This window comes from Ascaphus truei, chromosome 1, assembly GCF_040206685.1.
Source record: "Ascaphus truei isolate aAscTru1 chromosome 1, aAscTru1.hap1, whole genome shotgun sequence".
Classification (NCBI taxonomy): Eukaryota; Metazoa; Chordata; class Amphibia; order Anura; family Ascaphidae; genus Ascaphus; species Ascaphus truei.
Genome location: NC_134483.1, coordinates 359,007,936 through 359,031,308, shown reverse-complemented (window position 1 = coordinate 359,031,308; position 23,373 = coordinate 359,007,936). Strand labels below are relative to the sequence as shown.

Below are 23,373 nucleotides of genomic sequence, written 5' to 3'. Positions count from 1 at the left end.
CCTAAAATATTCCTTTGCATTTAGCAGGTTTTTGGGTCAAGAACAAAATGGCTTAGGGACATTGATGAGTGCAGTGGCCATATTGCAGGTGGTGCCACGGAGTGCATTTCGCATGCGCAGGACATGGCAAATGTGGCAGCCATCTTGTAGCTGGCACCACAAGGACAATGGGCATGCGCGAAGGCCAGGAAATGGAAGGAAGGAGGAGGATATCCTCCACAGGACTGGAGATGGCGAGTCAGACATGTGGGAGCCAGGACAGGAGTAGTGTCCAGGGAGCATGTGGCTTCCTGGGCTAGGCCTAGATACTGCCTCTTAGGCCCCAGATAGGCTCTGAGCCACACAGGTTAAGTATTGTAGGGACTGCCCCTAGTGATAGGGATATCCCTATAGTGCTCAGTGACAGGAGACTGCTGTTGCTGTGGATCTGGTGTGAGATCCTCCGGCTGGAGCTCACACCGTGTGCACAGGCCTGGACCCTAAGGTGTGAGGGGATTGGTGTCGAAGGCCCCACAGTGTGGAAGCTGACTGTTCTTTGATCTGCCAGCTGTACCTGGGTACAGGAGTGCCCAGAAATGTACACACGTGCACCAACGGTTCAAAATGGGGGTTAGAGCTGCCCTCACACACACACACACACTTTGGGGGGGATCCGCTTTGTGGACATCGGGTTGCAGGCACCCTCAGCACATATCTTAGCCCGCCGAACAGACCCAGAAAAGCTATGGTGCGCAGCGCTAGTCACAGGTGGGTATGACATAACGGAAGAAGGAGGTCCTCCCACCTTACAGTTCCGTGGAGCACTAGATAGCGGGTGCCCTATAATGTATCCAGAAATACCCATGAAGATGGAGCCCTCTAGTCTCACCTCTGACATGCAGAAGCTTCCGATAGTTATTTCTTCACCTTCCCCAGGAAGTCCTTGCAGGAGCGAAGCCAGTGCCGTGTCCGGCCACAGCCGATGATCTGGTCGGAGCAGCCGTAGTTCCCACAGCTCGGAGGGAGGGCAGATGCTTGCAGAAGCCAAACAGCAGTTAGCTGGGACAGGAGTGAGTCGTTTCAGGCACAGCATTATCGTACGTTGAAAGCTTTTGCAGGTGTATTGCTCATGCCCATCGGAGAAGAGGCATTCAAAGCCTGGAAGGAGCACACCTTGCAAGTACTGGGGGAATGGTCTTGCACCAAAGCTGTTAAGAGGCAGCAGATAATGGAGTGCCAAAACCCCCCGCTCCTACGATGGCGAGAATGCACCGAGAACAGGATACACACACAACGGCACACAGGTTAGTGGACTTATTAATGCGGGTCTAGAAGAGGACAAAAGCGTACTCTGGTCTAAGTTCTATAGTCTTATACAGATTGAAGGGGAAGAACTGTTTGAGTTTATTCAATGGATACAGTTAGTTTTGTGGAATCTACGTTCCCATGATATAATTCCAGCCTCTGAAGTGGATGAATTTCACAGAAAACAGTTCTTAAGGGGATCTATACCCACCCATCATATAGTCATCATGATCCGGTGTTCCTTGCTACAAGGAAGTCTTCCTATGCTTGAGGGACTATTGGGTCTGGTGAATGAGCATGAGGCCTATACACAGTTACACACCCCCAAGAAACATAAAGATTCCTGCAAGGAAGAGACCAAGGGAACTACCTCCAAGATATATTCAATAAAAGCAGTGGTAATTCACACTTACATTAGCACCATGTGCATAGACACATAACAATCAAAGCGCAGCAGCAGTATACACCATTTACTCCACTCCCGGGATCGCGTCACTTCTGGTCCGGCCCGTCGCGTCACTTCCGGTTTCGTGATCGATCTTGAAATGGGTCAACACGGGTTCTGGGGCATGGGGGTCACACTCTGAGTTGCTGCTAGTTCACTCTACGCGTTTCGCTGGTGTGGCAGCTTTGTCAGGAGTCCGATCTGGGGTAGATGGTGTATACTGCTGCTGCGCTTTGATTGTTATGTGTCTATGCACATGGTGCTAATGTAAGTGTGAATTACCACTGCTTTTATTGAATATATCATTAGTGAACATACAATGTTGCACTAGAGTTGTCTCTGTTTCCATCGAGGGTTTGTTCCACTGACACCAGGGAGAGTACCCTAAGCAAGACCTCCCTGCAAACTACAGAGTCTTCAGATTGTCTTCCAATGCTGTATTTTAACTGGGAGAATGTGAGTTCTTAATCTCGATCCCCATACATATTGCTACAGGTGTTTGGACATATTACACTATTATATATTTCCTTCCCTTTATATGGTGAAAATCTGTGCTCCCCACAAGCTTCTTCCAAGCATGTTGAAACAGACTGGTATTTTTCCCTAGAAACCACTCCCGAAGAGGACAGGATGAGAGGGTTCAAAGTGGTGCCAGAAATGAAGGAGTGGAAGTCCTCACTTCCTCCTCGGTTCACAGTATCCATACAGAACATCTTGCCTCATCCTATACGGTTTGATGTTGGTCAAGCGCTGGGTCGAATATACCCCATTGAGAAAATGGAACCCTTCGCTCATGTGAATGCTACCTCAAGGATTGCAATTCGACTTTAGGGAATCGTCCTTACTACCGGAGTGGAAGAAGCGACTCAGTGACAAGAGGTGTTCTCCACCAGTGAAATGGATGTAGGCTGCAGCAAGAGTGCTCAACATACGATCCGACTGAATGATGCCACCCCATTTCGAGAGCGTTCCCGATGGATAGCTACCAGAGATGTGGATGATGTGAGGAACATCCTGAAAGAGATAGAGACTGCTGGCATTGTGACTGAGGCCCGTAGCCCCTATGGATCCACTATCATGGTGGTACAAAAGAAGAATGGATGTGTGGACTATCATACCCTGAATCATTGCACAGTCTCGGACCAATATACCTTGCTGCGTATTGAAGATTTCCTCAATGCCTTATCCAGCAGCCAGTGGCTGAGCGTGCTGGACTTGTAGTCTGGGTAATACCAGGTCCCCATGAGCTCTGAGGACCAGGAGAATATAGCGTTTGTCTGCTCCCTCGGGTTTTACCAATTCACCAGAATGCCTCACGTTCCAGCGGCCAATGGAGAAGTCCAACGGAGACATGGACCCCTGAGAATGTCTGGTCTACCTGGACGACATTATCGTCTTTGGTCAGATGCTGGAAGAACATGAGGAGCATCTCCTGAAGGTCCTAGACCGATTACAGACGGAAGGCCTGAAGTTGTCGCTAAATAAATGCAAGTTCTGCAGGGCCTCCGTCACCTATGTGGGCCACATCGTATCTGCAGAAAGAGTGGCTACCGACCCAGCTTAGGTCGAAGCAGTAGTGAATTGGCCCAGACAAGAGAATGTGATGGAGCTACGATCCTTCCTGGGGTTTTGCAGATACTACTGAAGATTTGTAGAGGTGTATTCCAGCAAGGCCAAAGTTCTCAACAACCTGTTGATAATCTACCCGGAAGATGGAAGATCCGTCGCACAAAGCAGTAACCCCACGAATGCCTTTCGGGGATGAGTGGAATTCCGCCTAAGAGAAGACATTCATGGACCTTAAGAAAAGTCTTACCGAATCTCCTGTCTTGGCCTATGCAGATCCGGAGCAACCAAAGGTCCTGCATGTGGACGCCGGCTTCAACGGGCTGGGAGCAGTACTACATCAAAAATACCCTGCGGGCCTCTGGCCCGTAGCCTATGTGAGTCGCAGCCTGACACCAAGTGAACAGAACTACCCAGTTCATAAACTGGAATTCCTAGCGCTCAAGTGGGCTGTTGTAGATAAACTACATGATTATCTCCACGGGGTCTCCTTCAAGGTGCGGACTGACAACAACCCATTGACATACATCCTGACCTCCGCCAAGTTGGATGCTCTGTCTAATTATCAGTTTACTGTGAAATACAAGCCGGGCCCCCTAAATGTCACAGCCGACGCTCTGTCTCGAAGGCCCGGATTGAGTTCAGCATCAGACGATGGCGAATGGAAAGAGATTCCTGGTCCTGGGATTCGGGCAATGTGCTCCACAGCGGCTATATTGGAGGACAAATTAGCCTTCTCTGAACACAGAGTGGCGGACTCCTTGGGATGCCAGTCAAAGGCAATTCCTGCAGCATACTGCTATCCAGAAGCATATCCATAATCGAAGACACTATAATGAGCTGGAAAGAGCTAGTGGTACACCAGCTGCGAGACCCGGTGGCTAAAGCCATTCGTCGGGCCATCCAAGAAAATAATCCCTCCTTAGTGAAGCATGCTCCAGTCGACACAGTCACTATTCTAATGAGAGAATGGGACATGTTCCAAATAGACCATGGCTTCCTCTATCGAGTCATCACCCGCCCGATAGGTTAACTAGTTCTGCCAAGAATATTGCAGTACCAGGTCCTATAGTCCTTACATGATGACCATAGTCACTTGTGGGTGGACAAGATCTTCGGACTCATAAGAGACCTGTTCTTTTGGCCCAAGATGCGGGAATCAGTGGAGCACCATTGCCTGGGGTTTCTGCGGTGCATACAGCAGAAAACACTGCCTACACGTGCAGCCCCAATGGGCCACCTGAAGAGCTCTGGTCCCATGGACCTAGTCTGTTTGGACTTTCTCTGCATCGAATCAAACTCTAGGGGTATCGGGAATGTTCTCGTAGTAATGGATCATTACCCTAGGTACACCCAAGAATTCCCCAGCAAGGACCAAAAAGCTATTTTTGGTAGCCAAAATACTGTGGGAGAAGTACATTGTACATTACGGGCTACCCAATCGGATGCACTCCGATCAAGGGAGGGACTTTGAGAGCAAGCTAATCAAAGATCTCCTAAAGTGGCTGAATATTGAAAAGTCTCACACAACTCCCAACCATCCTGAAGGAGATGCCCTTCCGGAAATGTTCAATCGAACCCTACTGGATATGCTGGGCACCCTGAAGGACTCCGAGAAGGCCGGATGGAGCAAGCACATGGAGCATATGGTACATGCTTATAATTGCACCAGGCACGAGTACACCGGTTATTCACCCTACTTCCTGATGTCCGGTAGGGAGGCCAGACTACCAGACTGCCTATGACTGCCTATGGGTGTCCATCGATGGGGTACTGAACATGACCCACTATAATTATGTACAGTGGCTGAAGGACAACCTCCAGAGAGTGTACAGTTTGGCGGAAGAAGCCACTGCCAAACTAAACAAGAACAACAAGCGGAGGTACGATTGAAAAGTACAACATTGAGAGCTTCAGCCTGGATACAGGGTTCTCGTGCGGAACCTGGGCATACCGGCGAAGCACAAACTAGTCAACCGATGGCGAGAGGCTCCCTTCGAGGTGGAGTTGCAGATACCTGGCCTTCCCGTCTATCACAAGGATTCGGAGGGGCGGATAAAGGTCTGGCATCGGAATCATCATTTACCAATCCCACAGGTGGGGGAGAGTGATCCTGATCCATTGCCCATATTTACATCAGGTGAACAGGAAGATGTCAGCGAGATAGCGGATCCTCTAATGGAAGAGAATCATGACCCTATGGAAGGGACTTCTGCCGATACAAATAGAGACTTGTGGGCCGCACCAGAAGAAGAATTGGTTAATGGCCCTGTCAGTAAGGTGCCCACTCCAGTGGCCTCGACAAGTCGGTCTCTGGACCCAAAGAGTCCTATCTTCACCCCAAAGGGTGTTAATGACATTCACTCTATGAGAGGCAAGGGCCTTAAACCGATGGCATCCTCTCTGACCACGAAGAATTCGAAGCAGCAGAAGAAGTTCGGAGCCAAAGACAGAGACGCCCTTCAATGAGGGTGCCTTATGATTTGTTAGAGGCACCCCACTATGAATCTCAGCAGTCGTCTCGATGCAAGCCAGCTTCCATAATGGTAATCCTGACTGAAATATTGAATGCCTTTTAAGTGTATGTTTCTGTTACCGTTACTTTTATAATATAAGTTATGTAATGCATTTTTATTATATAAAAATTGTACTTGGGTCCTCAAGCGGGGACGTTCGATTCTCCACCAGGGGGAAGATGTAGCGGGGTCCCCTTACCCTGCCTCTGTGTCGGGGAACCGCTCCAATGCTTTTTGGTGCTCCGCGGCAGGTGGCAGCCATTTTAAAAGGCATTGCGCATGCACGAGACTCGACGCATGCGCATGACTCGATGATTGTGAAGGCCATCTTGCAGGTGGCACCGCAGAGTACATTGCACGTGCACAGGACATGACAAATGTGGTGGCCATCTTGTAGGTGGCGCCACGAGGACAATGTGCATTCCACGAGGACTGTTCTTTGATCTGCCAGCTGTACCTGGGTACAGGAGTGCCCAGAAACGTATACACGTGCACCAACGGTTCAGTGCTGCCCTCACACACACATCGAGTTGCAGGTGCCCAAGGCACCCTCATTACTTTGGGGGACCACCATTGTGTTGAATTGCATTATTGAAGTGTGTGTAATTGTATTATTGTGTTATTATTGTGTTAGTAAAGTGTGTTTATATGCAGTGGTTGTATTATTATTCATGAGTATTGTTTCCTATGAGGAGTCAATCCCGCCCCCGCTGGGATCCTCGTAGGTGGAGGCGCTGTACCGTGAGATCTTGCATCCAAGACTCACCAGGAGCGGAGGCTTTGGCTTCCTGTAAGTCTCACAGGTAAAGCAGCACGCATGATCGCCCACGATTTTCCTTAGGCATAGGGAAAGGGGGTTACACATATATTAACTTGTCCCCCAATTGTTGCTTTTTGACACTAATCCTCATGATTTAATGTAAAGGTAATTTTTGCATGCAATGTTATACCATTTTATGCATGAATATAAATCTAAAATGTCTGTTATTTGCAGATTTAAAAGAATACATTCAAATGCATTGTAACCCTGTATTAATCTTCTATGTGTTTTTATTTTAGTCATGGGACTTCCTTAACTCCATATTCCAAGACTGTACCTGCAATTCTTGCCAAAGCGTCTGCAATCTATAATCCTATCATTTATGGAATATTTCACCCGAAATACAGGTAAATAAAACAAAAAAGTAATACATTACTTGAATATAATAAGGTACATAACTGTTCAAGAATAGTGCTTACAGGTGTGAATCGTGTAAGTTTTTCATTTCTATGGAAGAAAAACAGATTGTACATTATAATTTATTATAGAAAATAAATTTGTCATATAAAAATTAACATCAACCCACAAAACACATGAAGGGGCCTATTCTATAAGCCTTCATTTAAAAAAAAATTGCTGGGTCATTTACGTCGCCAGTTGTTTGAGCGTTGCTATCACAGTATTCAGAAAGCCTCGATTACCTGTCATAGGAAAATTCCCAAAACGGGTGAGTAGCCGGTGACATGATGATCACCTCTCTCAAAAGGGCTCACTCGGCGATTTGTTCCAGGTGCAGAGAGAGCTGCACAGAGAGAGCTGCCTCTCCCTACGCATATCTCGCCAGCGATAACAAGATTTTAATATAAATTGTAATACTAGTGTAGATGAGCAGGGGGTCTCCGGAGTATAACCGGGTTGATTTCAGGTCCAGGGACACCCTGCTTCCCGAGATTCTGGCCCCGTTATGGGGTGCCGGTATCTCCTATGCATTTAAATGTCTTGCGTCACTTGACTGTGGGAATAAAATGCATAGGAGATACTGGCACCCATTAACGGGCCCGCCGCTAAGGTAATGAAGTTGCCTGTAAATGCATTTTTATTGCATGGGATTCATACCAGGGGCATCCGGTGCTGATATGGGTATCAGTTCCGGAGATTCCTGGCATCAATCCAATGCAGGAAAAAAAAATCTAAATTCTCTCTCGCCCGCCTTCTCAGCATGTTCTCCCCGCCTCACGCCAACTTTTCCTGGCGTGAGGATTTTGGGAGAAACTTGCCATTCTAGAGCCACGATTAGCACGAGTTTCAGAACCTGCTGATAAGTGGCTTATCGCCGCTCACACGGCAGTCTGTTTTGGACGGCCGAAAAAATTGTCGATTCATGACTTTATTGCCCACTTATCTAGGCTTACAGAATAGTAAGAGGCATTTTAGCTGAAAAGGCCTCGATTAGTGGGTTATCGAGGTTTATAGAAAGCCCCCTAAATGTCCTTATGTTTCATTGTACTTATCTAAATGCATGCTTAAATTAATTGACACAAAATGTAGACCTTCATACTCATCATTTGAAAGTATGGCTTAACCTTTTGTTACAGTTGCTAATGCGTGGTACACTGAAAGTATGTATTATTTGGTAAATTGCTCTTTATCTTAGAGCCTCTATGTTTATGTGTGTCTGTGTGTGTAAGAGTGTGTATGTGGGTACTATAAGTGTACGTGGGTAAGAGTGTGTGTGTATGTTGGTAAGTGTGTATGTGGGTAAGTATGTGGGTGAGTGGGGAAGAGATGGGAGAGAAAATAGAGACGGGAGAGACGGTGAGAGAAGGGAGAGACGGGGAGAGAGGCAGAGAGAAACAGGCGAGAGATAAGGGAATGACAAGCAGGAGAGAGAGAAAAGTGTTGAGGGGGAGTGTGTGTGTGTGTGTGTGTGTGTGTGTGTGTGTGTGTGTGTGTGTGTGTGTGAGTGTGTGTGTGTGTGTGTGTGTGTGTGTGTGTGTGTGTGTGTGTGTGTGTGTGTGTGTGTGTGTGTATAAATAATGTATAAATCAGTATTATGGTTTATGTGTGTGTGTGTGTGTGTGTGTGTGTGTGTGTGTGTGTGTGTGTGTGTGTGTGTGTGTGTGTGTGTGTGTGTGTGTGTGTGTGTGTGTGTGTGTGTGTGTGTGTGTGTGTGTGTGTGTGTGTGTGTGTGTGTGTGTGTGTGAGACGAGAAGGAGAAGGGGAGAAGAGAGGGGAAAAGAAATCAATAAAACAGCATAGATAGGGGAATGCTATTAGACAAATACCATTAGAATATTTATTTTTAAGTGATGTCATTTGTTTTAGAAATCATTTTCTAATGTGCTCCGGTTTTTACTTTTGGAAATCTGGTCACCCTACTTAGAGATCAGCGACCCATCAATGACTACAGTTGATATCTGACAAAACAAGAATAAAAAAGTCCAATGAGATTGCTGTTTGAGGCCCTTCTGCTATTTTCCCTTACGTTTTTCTTTACATACTCCTAGGGAAACCATTCACAAGACTGTACCCTGTCTTCGCTTTCTAATAAGGATACCAAAAAAAGATTGCATGGCAGGATCCACCTTTGAGTCTTCAGTTAGAGGCTCTGTCTATAGTCGGCAGTCATTAGCGTCAAGGAAAAATTACAGATGTGTTTCAATGGTTTCTAATGCAGAAACGGTAAGTATTTTGAATTGTATTTGTATTGTATATGTATTGTAAGTATTTCTAATGGATACTGTAGTGATGACTGATGTATATCTGGCACCTTTGGCAAGAGAGTTATTTAGAAATGTCTTTAATAAGATTGACAGGGTGGATTAATTCCTTTAAAAAAGTACATTAAATATTTTTGCAATTTCACTTTAAACGTGCTTTTATTTACAGGTGGATATTAACTACAACTTTTTGCCACACATACATACTGTACATGATTTTAGAAGTTGCATAAAAACTCAGAGAAACAATGAACGAGAGAAGATACAGTAGAAGAAGGAAAGGGGGAAGGATGTGGTTTTTTTTCTTGTTTTTTTCTACTATTGCTTGTTAATCTGTTCATATAAAACCTACAGTCATTTTTATTTTATTTCCTGCATACATTCACCAGGGTGAGTGGAGGTCTAGTGATTAAAAATACCCTAGCAGATACAAAACACTATCCACTGAACAAAATGTAAGTTGAGATCTAATATTGCTGCTAAAACTTAAAATGTATTCATTGGATTTTAGGTGTCAATACAAATAATTTCATTTATATAGTTTGATTATAGTTTGATTATACACATTACAGTGTATTGGGGTCCCCCTGCCCCCCCCCCTCGTTACCTCCGCTGCGTGGGTGATCGCGGGTGCCGCCGGAGCCAAGATGGATATGACTACATATCTGCCCATCTGTACATCTATACATATGCACCTCCATGCTTACTAACATGTATACGTACTGAGATAAATATACATATATAGTACCATGTGTGTGCCTATCCATATGTGGCACCTAAGGATGTCTCAGAGTATTGCCACGTCCACTAGTAGTTAATAATGTATTAATACCTCTATGTGAGCTAGGGTGTATGTAGGTTGCATCTACACCTAAAAGTGCATAGATGTTGCCTTCTTACGTCTTGGTATCATGAGGTGCATTATTAGAGCAATTGTGAAAATATGATGGTGTAGGAATGAGAGCACCTAGGTGTCCGCCTCTAAAGTCAATACGGACAAAGCTGTTATTGAACTATATACCCGAATCCCCACTAGTGTACTGGTGCGTATGTGTGAATGTAGTAGATGTTTATAGGAAAGGAGAATAAATGAACCCTTCATTCACGGGAATTGTGCGTCGGGTTGTTGTGACGTCATGATGCTGACGTCCATGCTGTGATCGGACTAGAGCAGAGGCATCAACGAGGAAGCGGGTTGTATAGCGCTGGCGCCAGCCACATTATTTTGTTCATTTCATGGTCTGAAACCTTTGCTTAGGAGGTCTTTGTGGGGTTACTCTAAGTATTCATACTTCGTAACTATATGAGTACAAGGGGGATTGTTGACCACAAGGTGTTTTGCCCCAGATGATGTTATCCTATACCACATAGGTTTTTGTACCATATGTGGTGAGATAGCCCCACTATCATTGTTTTCCCATTTGATATCTGTTATGCAGCTATACGTTTTGAGCAGCAGTTACCATCCTACCTCACATAAATGATGCATACAGGGGGTGTTTGGCTATACAAGGTTCAGATTTAAATACACATTATATACAGCCACACTCCTCTTAATGTGTGTGGGAGTCTTTATTCGTTTAGAGACCGCCACTGTGGATTGTGAGATATATATATGGTGCTATATCATCGTTTATGACAGCACACACATTATTCCACATTGTGGTTGCATCATTTTTCATTTGTGAGGCTGACTCATCCTGGTATTCCTCTGTTGTTTCCACGCTCACGTAGTACAAATAGATAGGTTATTTACTAGGTGTTGTGTTCACTGCCACCAATAATAGGCAATTGTGCCACCGTGTGGTTATTTATAGGTTCTTGTTAACCCAGTGACCTCATCATTTACACCTATCCTATTCTATTATTCAATACTACATTTAGTCCTGGTTTCACTGAGGGGATTTTATTCACATTTACATTATACACAATCACTTGTATGTCACATTTTATATTGAATTAGATGTTAATAAAATGTAATTATTTTGTTTTATATTAATGGGGTCTCTCGCTACCTATAGTATTCCCTTGTCATTGTGATGTATTCTAGGTTCAGCATTATTTATCACAACATATGTAGAGTGCATATTTAGAGGGATTCTTTCATGTGATACCACGGTTTCACATAGTTGATACAATACAGTTGTTTTCTTCCCTCATGCACCACCTTTTCATTTACATGTACATGTGATTCATGTAGGGTGAGTGGCAGGTCCAATTCGTGTTTGTCTCTAAAAAACTAAAAAACTATGCTGCGTTTCTCTACCTGAGCAGGTAAATATCCTCTTACCTGAAATCTACTCTGAATTCCGGGATGCCTTTAATAAAGCACAAGCGGAGGAGCTACCGCTGGTAGCTGGTACCCACTGGTCATTCGATTGCCCCATCGATTTACTGCCTTACTCATTTCCCCCACAAGGGGCTTCTTACCCGTTGTCTTCCCCTGAAACCAAGGCCATGACAGAATACATCTCGGAGAACCTCCAGAAAGGGGTTTATTCAGAAATCCTCTTTGCCTGCAGGAGCGGGGTTTTTCTTTGTAAAGAAAAAAGATGGGACCCTGTATCGACTATCAGGACCTTAACAAAATCACTATAAAAAATTGGTACCCTTTAACGTTAATTTCCGAACCCTTTGACAAGTTGCAGGGGGTACTATCTTCACCAAACTGGATCTACGAGGATCTTACAATCTTGTAAGAATCCGTCAGGGAGACGAATTGAAGACAGCCTTCAACACCCGGGACGGACACTATGAATACCTTGTGATGCCATTCGGCCTTTCAAATGCTCCAGCGGTATTCCAGGATTTTGTTAACAAAATTTTCATGGACCTCCTTGGCCAATTTGTCATTGACTATCTTGATGATATCCTAATTTTCTCCAAGTCCGTACAGGAACATCCGGGTCAGGTTAAACCGGTACTTCTATGTCTGCAAAAGAGTCACCTATTTGCCAAGAAGGAGAAATGTAAGTTTCACCAGACTACAATGACCTTTCTAGGTTACATCATATCGGCCTTGCCATGGATCCAGCCAAGCTAAAAGCGGTCTTGGATTGGCCTCGTCCCAAGACACTGAAGGCCATACAACGTTTCCTGGGCTTCGCCAACTACTTCCAAAGATTCATATTGAACTTCTCCTCTGTAGTAGCACACATTACTGCTTTAACACAGAAAGGTACCGATCAAGCCTGGTCCTTCGAATACCCGAACCCTGGTTTACCCTCTACCCTGGATGTAGACGCTTCTGACGTTGGGGCCGGAGCAGTTTTATCTCAGAGAAAGACACCTTAGGCCAAACTGCACCCGTGCGCTTTCTTCTCCAAAGAATTTCCCCGGCCGAGCAAAATTATGATGTAGGCAACTGGGAACTCCTGGCCATCAAAATGGCTCTAGAGGAATGGAGGCACCTGTCGAGGGGGCTGAAAACCCCTTCACCATACTGACTTACCACAAGAATCTCCTGTACATTGAGGGTGCTCGTCAGTTAGGGTCAAGGCAAGCTCGATTGTCACTTTTTTTTCTCGGTTCAATTTGATCATTTTGTATGGCAGATGCACTCCCCCACCAGTTCCTGCTGGACGACAAGGCTGAAGACTGGGAAAGACCATACTACCCCCTGCATGCATAATCTCTGCGAACACCTTCGACTCTTTAGAGAACATTGTTCCATGCCAGTCCAACATCCCTGGGGGTCTTGAAGTCCCAGAGGGCCACCTTTTTACCTCACCTGCATATCGTAGGAAGGTTCCGGAAGGGGACATTCCTTCAAGAGCTCGGAACATCCTGGCACTAAGAGAACCACGGATCTGCTTGAACTGACTTTCTGGTGGCAAGGCATGCGCCTCATGCCCGACAAATTCGTGCCCAAAATAAAACTTCCCAAAACAGACCCACAGGGTTACTCCAACCTCTTCCTATACCTGGTCGTCCATGGACCCACTTATCTATGGATTTTATCATGGAAATACCAATATCTAAAGGCATAAACACCATTCTGGTAGTTGTGGACCGTTTCTCCAAGCAAGCTCACTTTATACCTCTTAGGGGCCTGCCGAATGCTTCCAAGCTTTCTGAAATTTTTGTCAAGGAAATTTTTCGCCTCCATGGGTTACCTCAGTTTATTGTTTCAGATCGGGGTTCCCAATTTATTTCTAAATTTTGGCGTTCCTTTTGCCAGCAGCTGGGGATTTTCATTTTTCTTCTGGTTACCATCCCCAAACCAACGGTCAGACAGAACGGACTAACCAATCGTTAGAACAATTTATTCAATGTTTTATAGCCAACACCCAGGACAACTGGGCAGATCTTATACTTTGGGCGGAGTTCTCTCACAATAATTTACAGAGCGAATCTACGATGGATTCACCGTTCTTCATCAATTATGGCTTTTACCCATCAGTCCTTCCCATGATTGGATTCAGATCCGGGGTACCAGCAGCGGATAACAGGATCCAATAATTACAGAACTCATGGGAGAGGATTCAAGGGAATCTCAAGAAAGCAATTTTCCTTCAGAAGAAACAGGCGGACCGAAATCAACGAGGAACCCCAGCATACAAACCAGGGGATAAGGTGTGCTTTCTACCAAGAACATTCGACTAAAAGTTCCCACAGCGAAACTAGCACCAAGATTCAGTGGTCCATTTACCATTTCTGGGATGATCAATCTTGTGGCCTATCGCTTACAATTAACATCTTCCATCTGCATTCCAGTCGTTTTCCACACATCCCTTCTGAAACCATATATACAGGATCTTCGTCCCTGGTCTCACCACCAGAACCCCTTCTTATAGACGGACAGCAGGAATTCAAAGTACTGTCAGTACTGGATTCCAGGATATCCAGGGGAAGGCTCCAATACCTTGTCCATTGAGGGGCTTTGGCTCAGAGGAGCGATCCTGGATCTCTCAGGATCAGTTAAATGCCCCTAGACTCGTCCGGGCATTCCACCCAAGGTACCCTCTTAAGCCATCTCTGAGATGCCCGGAGATCGCCCCTGAAGGGGAGGTACTGTGAGGATCTGGGTAAGGTCCCACCCCCATCACGCATCTCGTGATGTCACAAATGACGGAGGTCAGCCACAACCTGCACCCACGCACCACGTTGCTGGAAGGGCAGACAACGCAGGGACCACCCCCAGGCTCCACCCCCGAGATGCATCCCGCATGTCAGCCACAGCCGTGCAGCTAGGAAGAGTGACACCGCGGGGACCGTCTCCAGGACCCGCCTCCATGATGACATGGGCAGAGCCCAGCGGAATACCTGCAGACCCCGTGCAGACACAGGCACTCAAGGGGTTAATGCCATTCATTATTCCACGGCTGAAACTGACTCCGCTCCTGCCTATCATTATACAGCATACTGATGATGCTCACTCCCTGCAGCCTTCCCATTGGCTTTTTCTCCTTTATATGCTCAGCCAGCCCCTTGGCAAATTGGCTGAGCATAAACTTTTCTCTTGTGTGCTTACCTCCTTGCTTCCTGTTGCCTTGCTGTTCCTACAGACTCAACTATTCTTCTCTCTCTACCCCTGGACTCTGGCACCTCATCAACGACTAGCCAAACTCTCCTCTCCCTGACCATGGCAAGTACAGTACCTAGACTACTCTGATCTCTCCTACCCTGACCCGGTAAAATGACTACCACTCTTCACTCCAGACATGCCTGCTCGGTTGTTGGTCGGTGGTTATCAATATCCCCACCTCAGCCTCGCAGTCCCACCTTGTTTGTGGTGAGCACTTGTGACACAAGAACACTCGTGGAAATTATGGATGATCGCTAAGGTAATGAAGGGGTTAAGTCCACCCGCAAGGCATAAACACCCACCAAGAGCCAACTACCACCTTCACCCACCCCCGGTACCTACAATAAGCATGGCACTACTGGTTAACCCCTTCATTGCCGTAGCGGTTAGCCGCTTAGGTAATGAAGTTGCCTGTAAATGCATTTTTCATGCATCTGATTCATGCCGGTGGTCTCCGGTGCTGATATTAATGGGTATCAGCTCCGGAGTCTCCCGTCATCAATCCGATGCAGGAAAAATGCAATTCCCGTCTTCCCGCTTATCGGCAGCTTCTCCCCACCTTCTTGCCAACTTTTTTTGGCGGGGCGATTTGGAGAGGAAATATCCATTCTAGAGCGGCGATCAGCCTCAATAAGCTGATTGGGGCTTCTAGAATTGAGCAAGTTTGAGAAGCTGGCGATAAGCGGCTTATCGCTGCCGTTTGGCGTTTTTTTTCTGACAAAAAAACTGCGATTTTTGCTCTTATCGCCAGCTTATCGGGGCTTACTGAATAGCAGTAGGCTTTTTTGGCGATAAACTGGCAATAAGGGGCTTAACGCTGCTTATAGCATGAGGCCCTAAATTTGGATGGATGCCATGTTTTATACCAGGGGAGGGTCCCACTCCTAAGCTCCGGTAACTGGGCAGCACTCCTCTAGTGAACCCACCCCCCCTGGCACATGCTCCAACGGTTTCCAGACTGCACCTGGAAACCAATACAAAGTAGCACTCCAGTGGAGATACTAACTGCTGGCACATGTGAGAGGAATTTAACCCCAACACTGCCTGCTCTTACCAGGACTTATAATGTCAGGGCCAGAAAACACATCACCATCTTTTCCTCTTTCCCTCTGTCAGCTATTCCTCCCTACCCCAACCCCTTAGAGCAGCGGTGTCCAATAAATTTGCCGCATGTGGCAAATAGAACAATGTATTGTAGAGAACAGAGGCACAGAGAGAGAGAGAGCTTGTACATCTGCCCTGCGGCTGTGGGGGGAGCTCGGCTGCCTGGTGACTGGGGGGGGGGAGGCTCGTGTGCTCTGGTGGCTGTGGGAGGGCTTGGCTGACCTGCATCTATGGTGGGCTCGGCCGGCTATGGGGTCGGCACCTAAGTCCAGCACCACCCCTGTGCACTGAAAGTTGGTCCTGCTTCCTCACATTCCACCCATGTGATTGGAGACCTCCCCCAGGTAAAGTGTAGGGAAGTTATGTTTTATTTGGGGGTTATTATGTGTATTGGGGGGTATTGTGTGTTTTTTGGGGGGTTATTGTGTATATTTGTGTGTGGGGGGTATTATGTGTATTGGGTGTGGGTGGGATTGTGTGGTTTGGTGGTGGGGAGGATTTGTGTGTGTACTGGGGGAGGGAGCAGAGAGGTGGGGAGAGGAAGATAGAGAGCAGAGTGTGTGAGAGAAGGGGTGTTGGAGAGAAGGGGGGATGCAACGTGACAGGTGACATGACTCACGAGCGTGACGGTATTGTGACTGACTGAATGTGGTGAATATGGAAAGACGACAATCACAAGTGTGGCTAGAATAGAGGGTGTGGGGTGCTAATGTAAATTAATATATGTGACACTATAAAGGGATACATGTGATATTTCAATTATATTCTCCCAAGCTCAATAATAGAGGTTAATAGTGCAGTCTTGCATCCGGAGTATTTCCACACCCCCAAGAAATTGAGGGAAGAGAGAGTAACTCTGGCAAATAGACTTCACTATAGTATGAAAAGTTAATATTCAGAATCACTATAGGTCCTCAGATAACAATCAAATTTGTTTACGCAATATATGCACATTTAATAAAACCTTTCAGTAAAAAAACTGCATTTAGGTACCACTTGAACCCAATTCAAAAACTGAATATATATATAAAAAAAAAAAATTAAATATTGATGTGCACGTATCTCATGTGTACATAACCAAGTTTATATTGGTGAAAGGTATATAGCTCAATATCCCTCTATAATTCAAATGATCCAGTATTAGCTGTTGGGGTTTGTCATAGTTAACTCTATTTTTAGGGATGATGTTGGTAATGTGTTCCCACACAGTGGAGGTTTTGGGATGTTAGTGCACTAGATTCCTCCAATTTCCAGATAATGTCTATATTCCATGGGGGGGGAAATCCTTTTTAATTTAAATTCTTTGGTCTTACTGTCCTGTCGTGGATTGCAGTGGCCGGCTCTACAATTGAGACATCTATAGAAACCTTTGGATCCTTTTTCCAACCAATTATCATCTTTAGTTTCTTTCAAGAACGTTAAAAAAATACTATAATGTTTTTATGACAGGTCAAGATCCATCCTGTTTCTGTGTTGATAGAAAGGTGAGCTTAACCTGGTAGTTATCACTGATAGCCCACTAAAAGTGAAAGATTTATAGTTTGGAAGGCTGTAGACAATACCCAGATCATGGGCTGTCAGCCTCAAAGAAAACATTACATTTTTGAAATATCCCATGTGAATCACAGAGGGGATGAGCAAGTCATCTTAGTTTGAGATCTATATTTAAAATGAAGATACCATGGACCTGACAGCAATTTGATAGCTGTTGCAATTACACAAATCAAATGATGCCAAACATTTTATGAATAAGAGATGCTAAAGACAGATATATTTTTCTTCTGCGAAAATCGATGTTAGGCTGTAAAATCTTAGATGCAGGCGTGTATGTTAAGTACACAGACGCAACAGTGAAGATGTTGTGTATCTAAGTTTATAGCAACCAGGTTATGAAGCCTTTTATATAGTGAGTCAACTTTTTAAAAGCTATCAGGAAAGGATTGGGTTTCTTTTAAGTCGTAAAAATGCCAACCCAGTAGCTGATTGATGAAAGTGGTGGGTTTTGTGTGTATTTCAATGCAGAAGGTTTGGGAATAAAAGTTGGCATGTGTGAAAAGAAAATTAGATTTCAACTAAGGAAGTGTTCATGCTGGAGCATGTGAAACCTCAAGTTCTGCGCAAGGGACTTTGGGATAAGATCTGATCAATGTTAGACGATACATACCTTAGATTCTATGTTTATCCTTTTATTTTAAGAAACTGTTCTGCATTTATTGTAACTGTATGTTCTTGTAATATTTCTGTAACCTAAGCACAGTATATATTTTTATATTAAAGAAAAACTGTAATAACTTTAATAAGTAATGCTTTGGGCTCTGAATAAACTGTTTGCATGCTTTGAAGAGAGTAAAATACATTTTCGGACACATTTGAATTACCTTGCCCAGGAAAAAGGTGAGTTGGCTAGAGTAGCTGTGTGTATTAACCCTAGTTGCATATATAATTCACGTGCTCATAAGTGTGCTGTTTATGACATGACAGATGGTATATTGGGACGGATTGAGGGGAGATATTGTTCAGTTGAGGGACCTTTGCGGATGTTGAAAAGTGGGTTAGCTAGATACATCATCAGTGTGTACTAACCCATGTCCCATTTACAGGGCACATGCTCACAGGTTGGCTGTACGTGCCAATGATTATGAAAATGTTAATAAAACCTCCCTTTCCATTGTATTTCTCTTAGGACTAGAAGGCTGCTAGGGCTCAAGTACAACTGCTTGTTTATTAGTAGTATCTTATTGTCTTTTTTCTGTGGTCTCATTCCATTCTGACCTTTCCTGTCAAAACCATGATCACTACACCTTCCCTACCCTCCTCTTTTGCCAATAACACTAGACATATTTATATTTTCTCCCTCTACTGTGTGTACAGTATATCTGCATCTATATTAACTCTCCAAACTCCACAAGCCAAATGGTGCTTGTTCCCAATTTATAATTTCTGCTAGAGAAGTGCGAGTATCTGCACTTTTTTTTGCATAAAACTTGTCATGTTTTCTTGAATTAATATTTTCACAAAATATTAAATGTCACATTATTCACCAGAGTTGTTCCAATTTTGCCAGAATTTAAAAGTGTCACTATAGCTAATCGTGAATTGTGACGTTTCATGATTCATTTTAATTCTTGCCCAATTTTCTTTGCAGTTTGCCAATCTTAGTTAATTTTTTTTTTTGGTTGAAAGAAAAAGGAAAACATTTGTACGGTTCGTGAACTTCAGAGAAAATCGCCAATATCTAGCCTGCAATAATAGCAATTATAGAGAAATTTAAGAGAAATTGACTGAAATAATGAAGAATTTGTAATGCACATTGACTTTTTAATGCTTGGGAAATTTTGTGCGTTGTCTGCCATTTTTCTAAAGTTAGTGGCAAAAAAATAACAGTCAAATTCACCTAATATGTGAAATTTCAGTAAAAAAAAAATCTGTACTGTGCTCTTGCTTCACCTGAATACCAGACATTTTTGGTCTATCTCCCTTAAAGCTAACAGCCCCCCTTCTTTCAGTAGACTCTGGAATAGCCTATTACTGTATATCTGAAATTGGTGTGGCCAACAGGCAATATATTCATTAGTCTAAGCACTATTCGGAGAAAGAAAATATAACTTATCTTTTAACTATTCTAGTGGCTGCCACTAGACACCAATTCCCAGCCCAAACAATTGACTTATTCCTTTTTGTAACGATAGAGGGGGCTATGCACTAAGCTCCAAGCTTTCGCGCTGGGCTGAAAAAAATTAGCACGTCCGATAAAAAATGAAGCCGGCGGCGCGATTCACTAAGGCCCCGAGCCCATTTTCTATTGGACGTGCCCAAAACTGGCTTATCGTGCGTGCAATGTATTTTCCCTCTGCTTGCGCACTGAAACTTCCCGTACGCTAGCTGATAGGGAAAAAAAAGCCGCATGTAACATTTGCATGGAGATTTGCCATCTCCATGAAAGGCTGTTACAGGCGATCGTACACTAAATAAATACATTTTAATTATAGTGTACATGAGCAGGGGGTCTCCTGAGCTGAACCGCATTGGTTTCAGGTCTGAGGACCCCCTATTTCAGGAGATACAGGCCCCGTTATGGGGTGCCGGTATCCCCTGCACTTTAAAGCTTCCGCGTCACGTAACCGGGTTATTTACATTCTGCACCCCATAACGGGGCCTGTATCTCCTGAAGTAGGGGGTCCTCGTGGCTGAAACCAATGCGGTTCAGCTCAGGTGACCCCCTACATATCTACACTACTGTCAAAACACACATAACAATGAACAATAATTCCTTACCGTAGCGGCTATCTGTTACGGTAAAAGCTGCATTAATGTACATTTTAATAATAGTGTGCGGGATCAGGGGGTCCCCTGAGCTGAACCGCATTGATTTCTGCCTCAGAGACCCCCTGCTTCCCGAGTTACAGGCCCCGGTATGGGGCATCGGAGGCCAGTGTCGCCGCCATCTTTATAGCGTCCAAGACGCAACGTGGGCTCTATAAAGATGGCGGCGACACTGGGCTCCGATGCCCCATACCGGGGCCTGTAACTCGGGAAGCAGGGGGTCTCTGAGGCAGAAATCAATGCAGTTCAGCTCAGGGGACACCCTGCTCCCGCACACTATTAATAAAAATACATTAAAGCAGCTTCATTACCTTAGCGGCTAACTGCTAAGGCAATGAAGGGGTTAAGGCACATTAGCATGTTTATTGGGGACAATTGCCCCCAATAAACATAGCAATATACAACACACATCCCCCCCGGCCCCTAACACATACAGTATTGTAATGGGCAAAGTTACTATTATCCACATATGGATAATAATGCATTTGCCCATTTTAAATACATATAAATTACAATAAATACAGTCAATATATATGACACTTGCCTTTTACAGGCACCCACGATGAAGGCCGTCTTCATCCTCATCTTCATCCTGCCCATGCCCCTCCGGTGCTGCAAAACATGCACAACAATCACAATAGCCAATGTAATGTCCCCTAACCACTTAATCACCATAGCGGTTATTAACCGCTACAGTCATTAACGGGTTAATCCACCCTCATTCACCACTCGGGAGGCCTACATACCCTACCCCACTAACCCCCCACCCCGTGAGGCCTAACCACCCTGACCCACTACCCAGCCGGGAGGCCTACCCACATACCCTTGGGGCCAATACCCCCTCCCCCCACCCCCAGTACCCACAATAAAAACAATACACAGCCCCACAATAAACATCATTCTATTTATTAAATACATAACCCACCCCCTGTGCCCCCCCATGAATACATGATTTATTCTCTTACATACAGGGTTCATACCCCATGCCCACGTTAGTCCCTGGTGGGCCTGACAGGTCATCTCACAGACCTGCAGAAAAGTGATATAGCGCACCGCGATCCAAAAGAAGAACAGGTCTGGCCAAAAATGAAGAATCTTTATTGAGGTATCATAAAATCAAGGGATGCAGCCATCTCACAGACCTACAGGTTACCAGCAACTTGATTCATACAGGGTCTGGCGGCTTGTTGGTGGGTCCCGCCAGGCGCCATGGCCCACCGGGTGGTCTCCGTGGGTCACAGTGGGCCACAATTGGGTCCCCATGGTAGGCCCGCGGATGTCTGGGGGCCCCGGGTCAGACCCACAGGTGTCTGAGGGGCCTCGGGTGGTTCCCACGCGAGTCTGGTGACCCACAGGTGGTCCCTATGGGTCCACGGTGCCCCCACCGATGTGTGGCCTCCGGTTCTTCCCCGCAGGTGTCCCCCGTGGATCACGCAGCCTGATACCCGTGAGAAGCCCGAGGATACCGCAGGTGGTCTCCAGAGGTCTCTCGCAGACCAAAGGAACAAACCCTGTATGTAAAAGAATAAATCATGTATTTATGGGGGGGCAAAGGGGGTGGGTTATGTATTTAATAAATAGAATGATGTTTATTTTGGGGCAGTGTATTATTTTTATTGTGGGTACTGGGGGTGGGGGGAGAGGGTATTGGCCCCAAGGGTATGTGGGTAGGCCTCCCGGCTGGGTAGTTGGTGAGGGTGGTTAGGCCTCATGGACTGGGGGGTTAGTGGAGGGAGGGTATGTAGGCCTCCCGAGTGGTGGGTGAGGGTGGGTTAACCCCTTAATGACTGTAGCGGTTAATAACCGCTATGGTGATTAAGGGGTTTGGGGACATTACATTGGCTATTGTGATTGTTGTGCATGTTTTGCAGCACCAGAGGGACATGGGCAGGATGAAGATGAGGATGAAGACGGCCTTCATCGTGGGTGCCTGTAAAAGGTAAGTGTAATATGTATTGACTGTATTTATTGAAAGTTATATGTATTTACAATGGGCAAATGCATTATTATCCATATGTGGATAATAGTAATTTTGCCCATTACTGTATAGTATGTGTGAGGGGGGTGTATTTAGTTATTAATATTGTTTATTATTTTTGGAGGCGCAACATTGTTACCGCAGGCCCGCGGGTACCCCGGGACTCCCGCATGGTAGACGGGGACACCCGCCGGCCTGTTGTATGGATGTTGCGCATGCATAAATGTAAACAAAGAATTTTTTCTAAGTCCTGCTTTTTTTATCACCAGCCTTTAGCTGGTGAGCTTTATTCAGCGCAACTTTCACTTATGATCAGTTTGCGTTGCTTAGGGAATCCCGCAGAAGGGCAGGATTCAGCGCAAGCAGCTGACCGTACGAGCAAAGTTGGACCTTGAAAAAATTTCAAGAAAAAGTCAGTTTTAGAGCGCAAAGTGCCTCTTTGCGCGGCTTAGTGCATAGCGCTCGGCGGAATTTCACATTCTAAGAGCACTTTGCGCTCTTAAAACGACTTATCACTGCTTAGTGCAGAGCCCCCACAGTATGTCGGAAAAAATGGACAGACTGGACTGGACTACAGAATGGACTTGTAGTCATATCCACATATCATGTTATAGCTAAATGCTATTTTCTTCTTTTGACACCAATAATAAATATTAACCCATTCAGTGACTGATTCCCCCCCTCCCCCACCGTCCATTTCAATTCAATAAAATTACATTCTTGACCACTAATGTAGAAATAAGTGTTCTCTCACATACTGTATAGATTTTACTGCATAATGCAATACCTGTTTTGATGATGATTATTGTATAATTGATCTTAGGTTTGTCAAAACTAACACTAGTAAAACAGGTGACCTCTTTATTTAAAATATATATGTAGGATACCTTGTGGACATACCTTTCTGACATCAGTTGATTCCAACATTGGAAAACACAAATGGAAGAAACAGGGTCAGAACAACTCTACTATTAATTCCCCTTTGTTTATCTCACAATTTAATAAACGTAGCAATTGTATAAAGTCTATTATTTCCAAGCATTGGGGGATTCTTTGTATGAACCCGGTTCTGCGCAAATATGGTGAACCGGGCCCAAAATGTGTCTTTAGAAGGGCAAAAACTATTGCCTCATATAATTTCTCCAAGTGA

At 45.0% G+C, this 23,373-nt stretch overlaps 1 protein-coding gene across 2 annotated transcripts in view; it reads left to right on the top strand.

Annotated features, from left to right (window-relative positions):
* Positions 1 to 23,373, top strand: part of LOC142499857 (melanopsin-B-like) — a 142,413-nt gene that overhangs the window by 86,822 nt on the left and 32,218 nt on the right. For both annotated transcript variants that reach the window (XM_075609881.1, XM_075609873.1), the window contains 2 exons: positions 6,871 to 6,978; positions 9,079 to 9,253. In XM_075609881.1, coding sequence (XP_075465996.1) covers positions 6,871 to 6,978; positions 9,079 to 9,253 — 283 coding nt within the window. The remainder of the gene's footprint in view (positions 1 to 6,870; positions 6,979 to 9,078; positions 9,254 to 23,373) is intronic.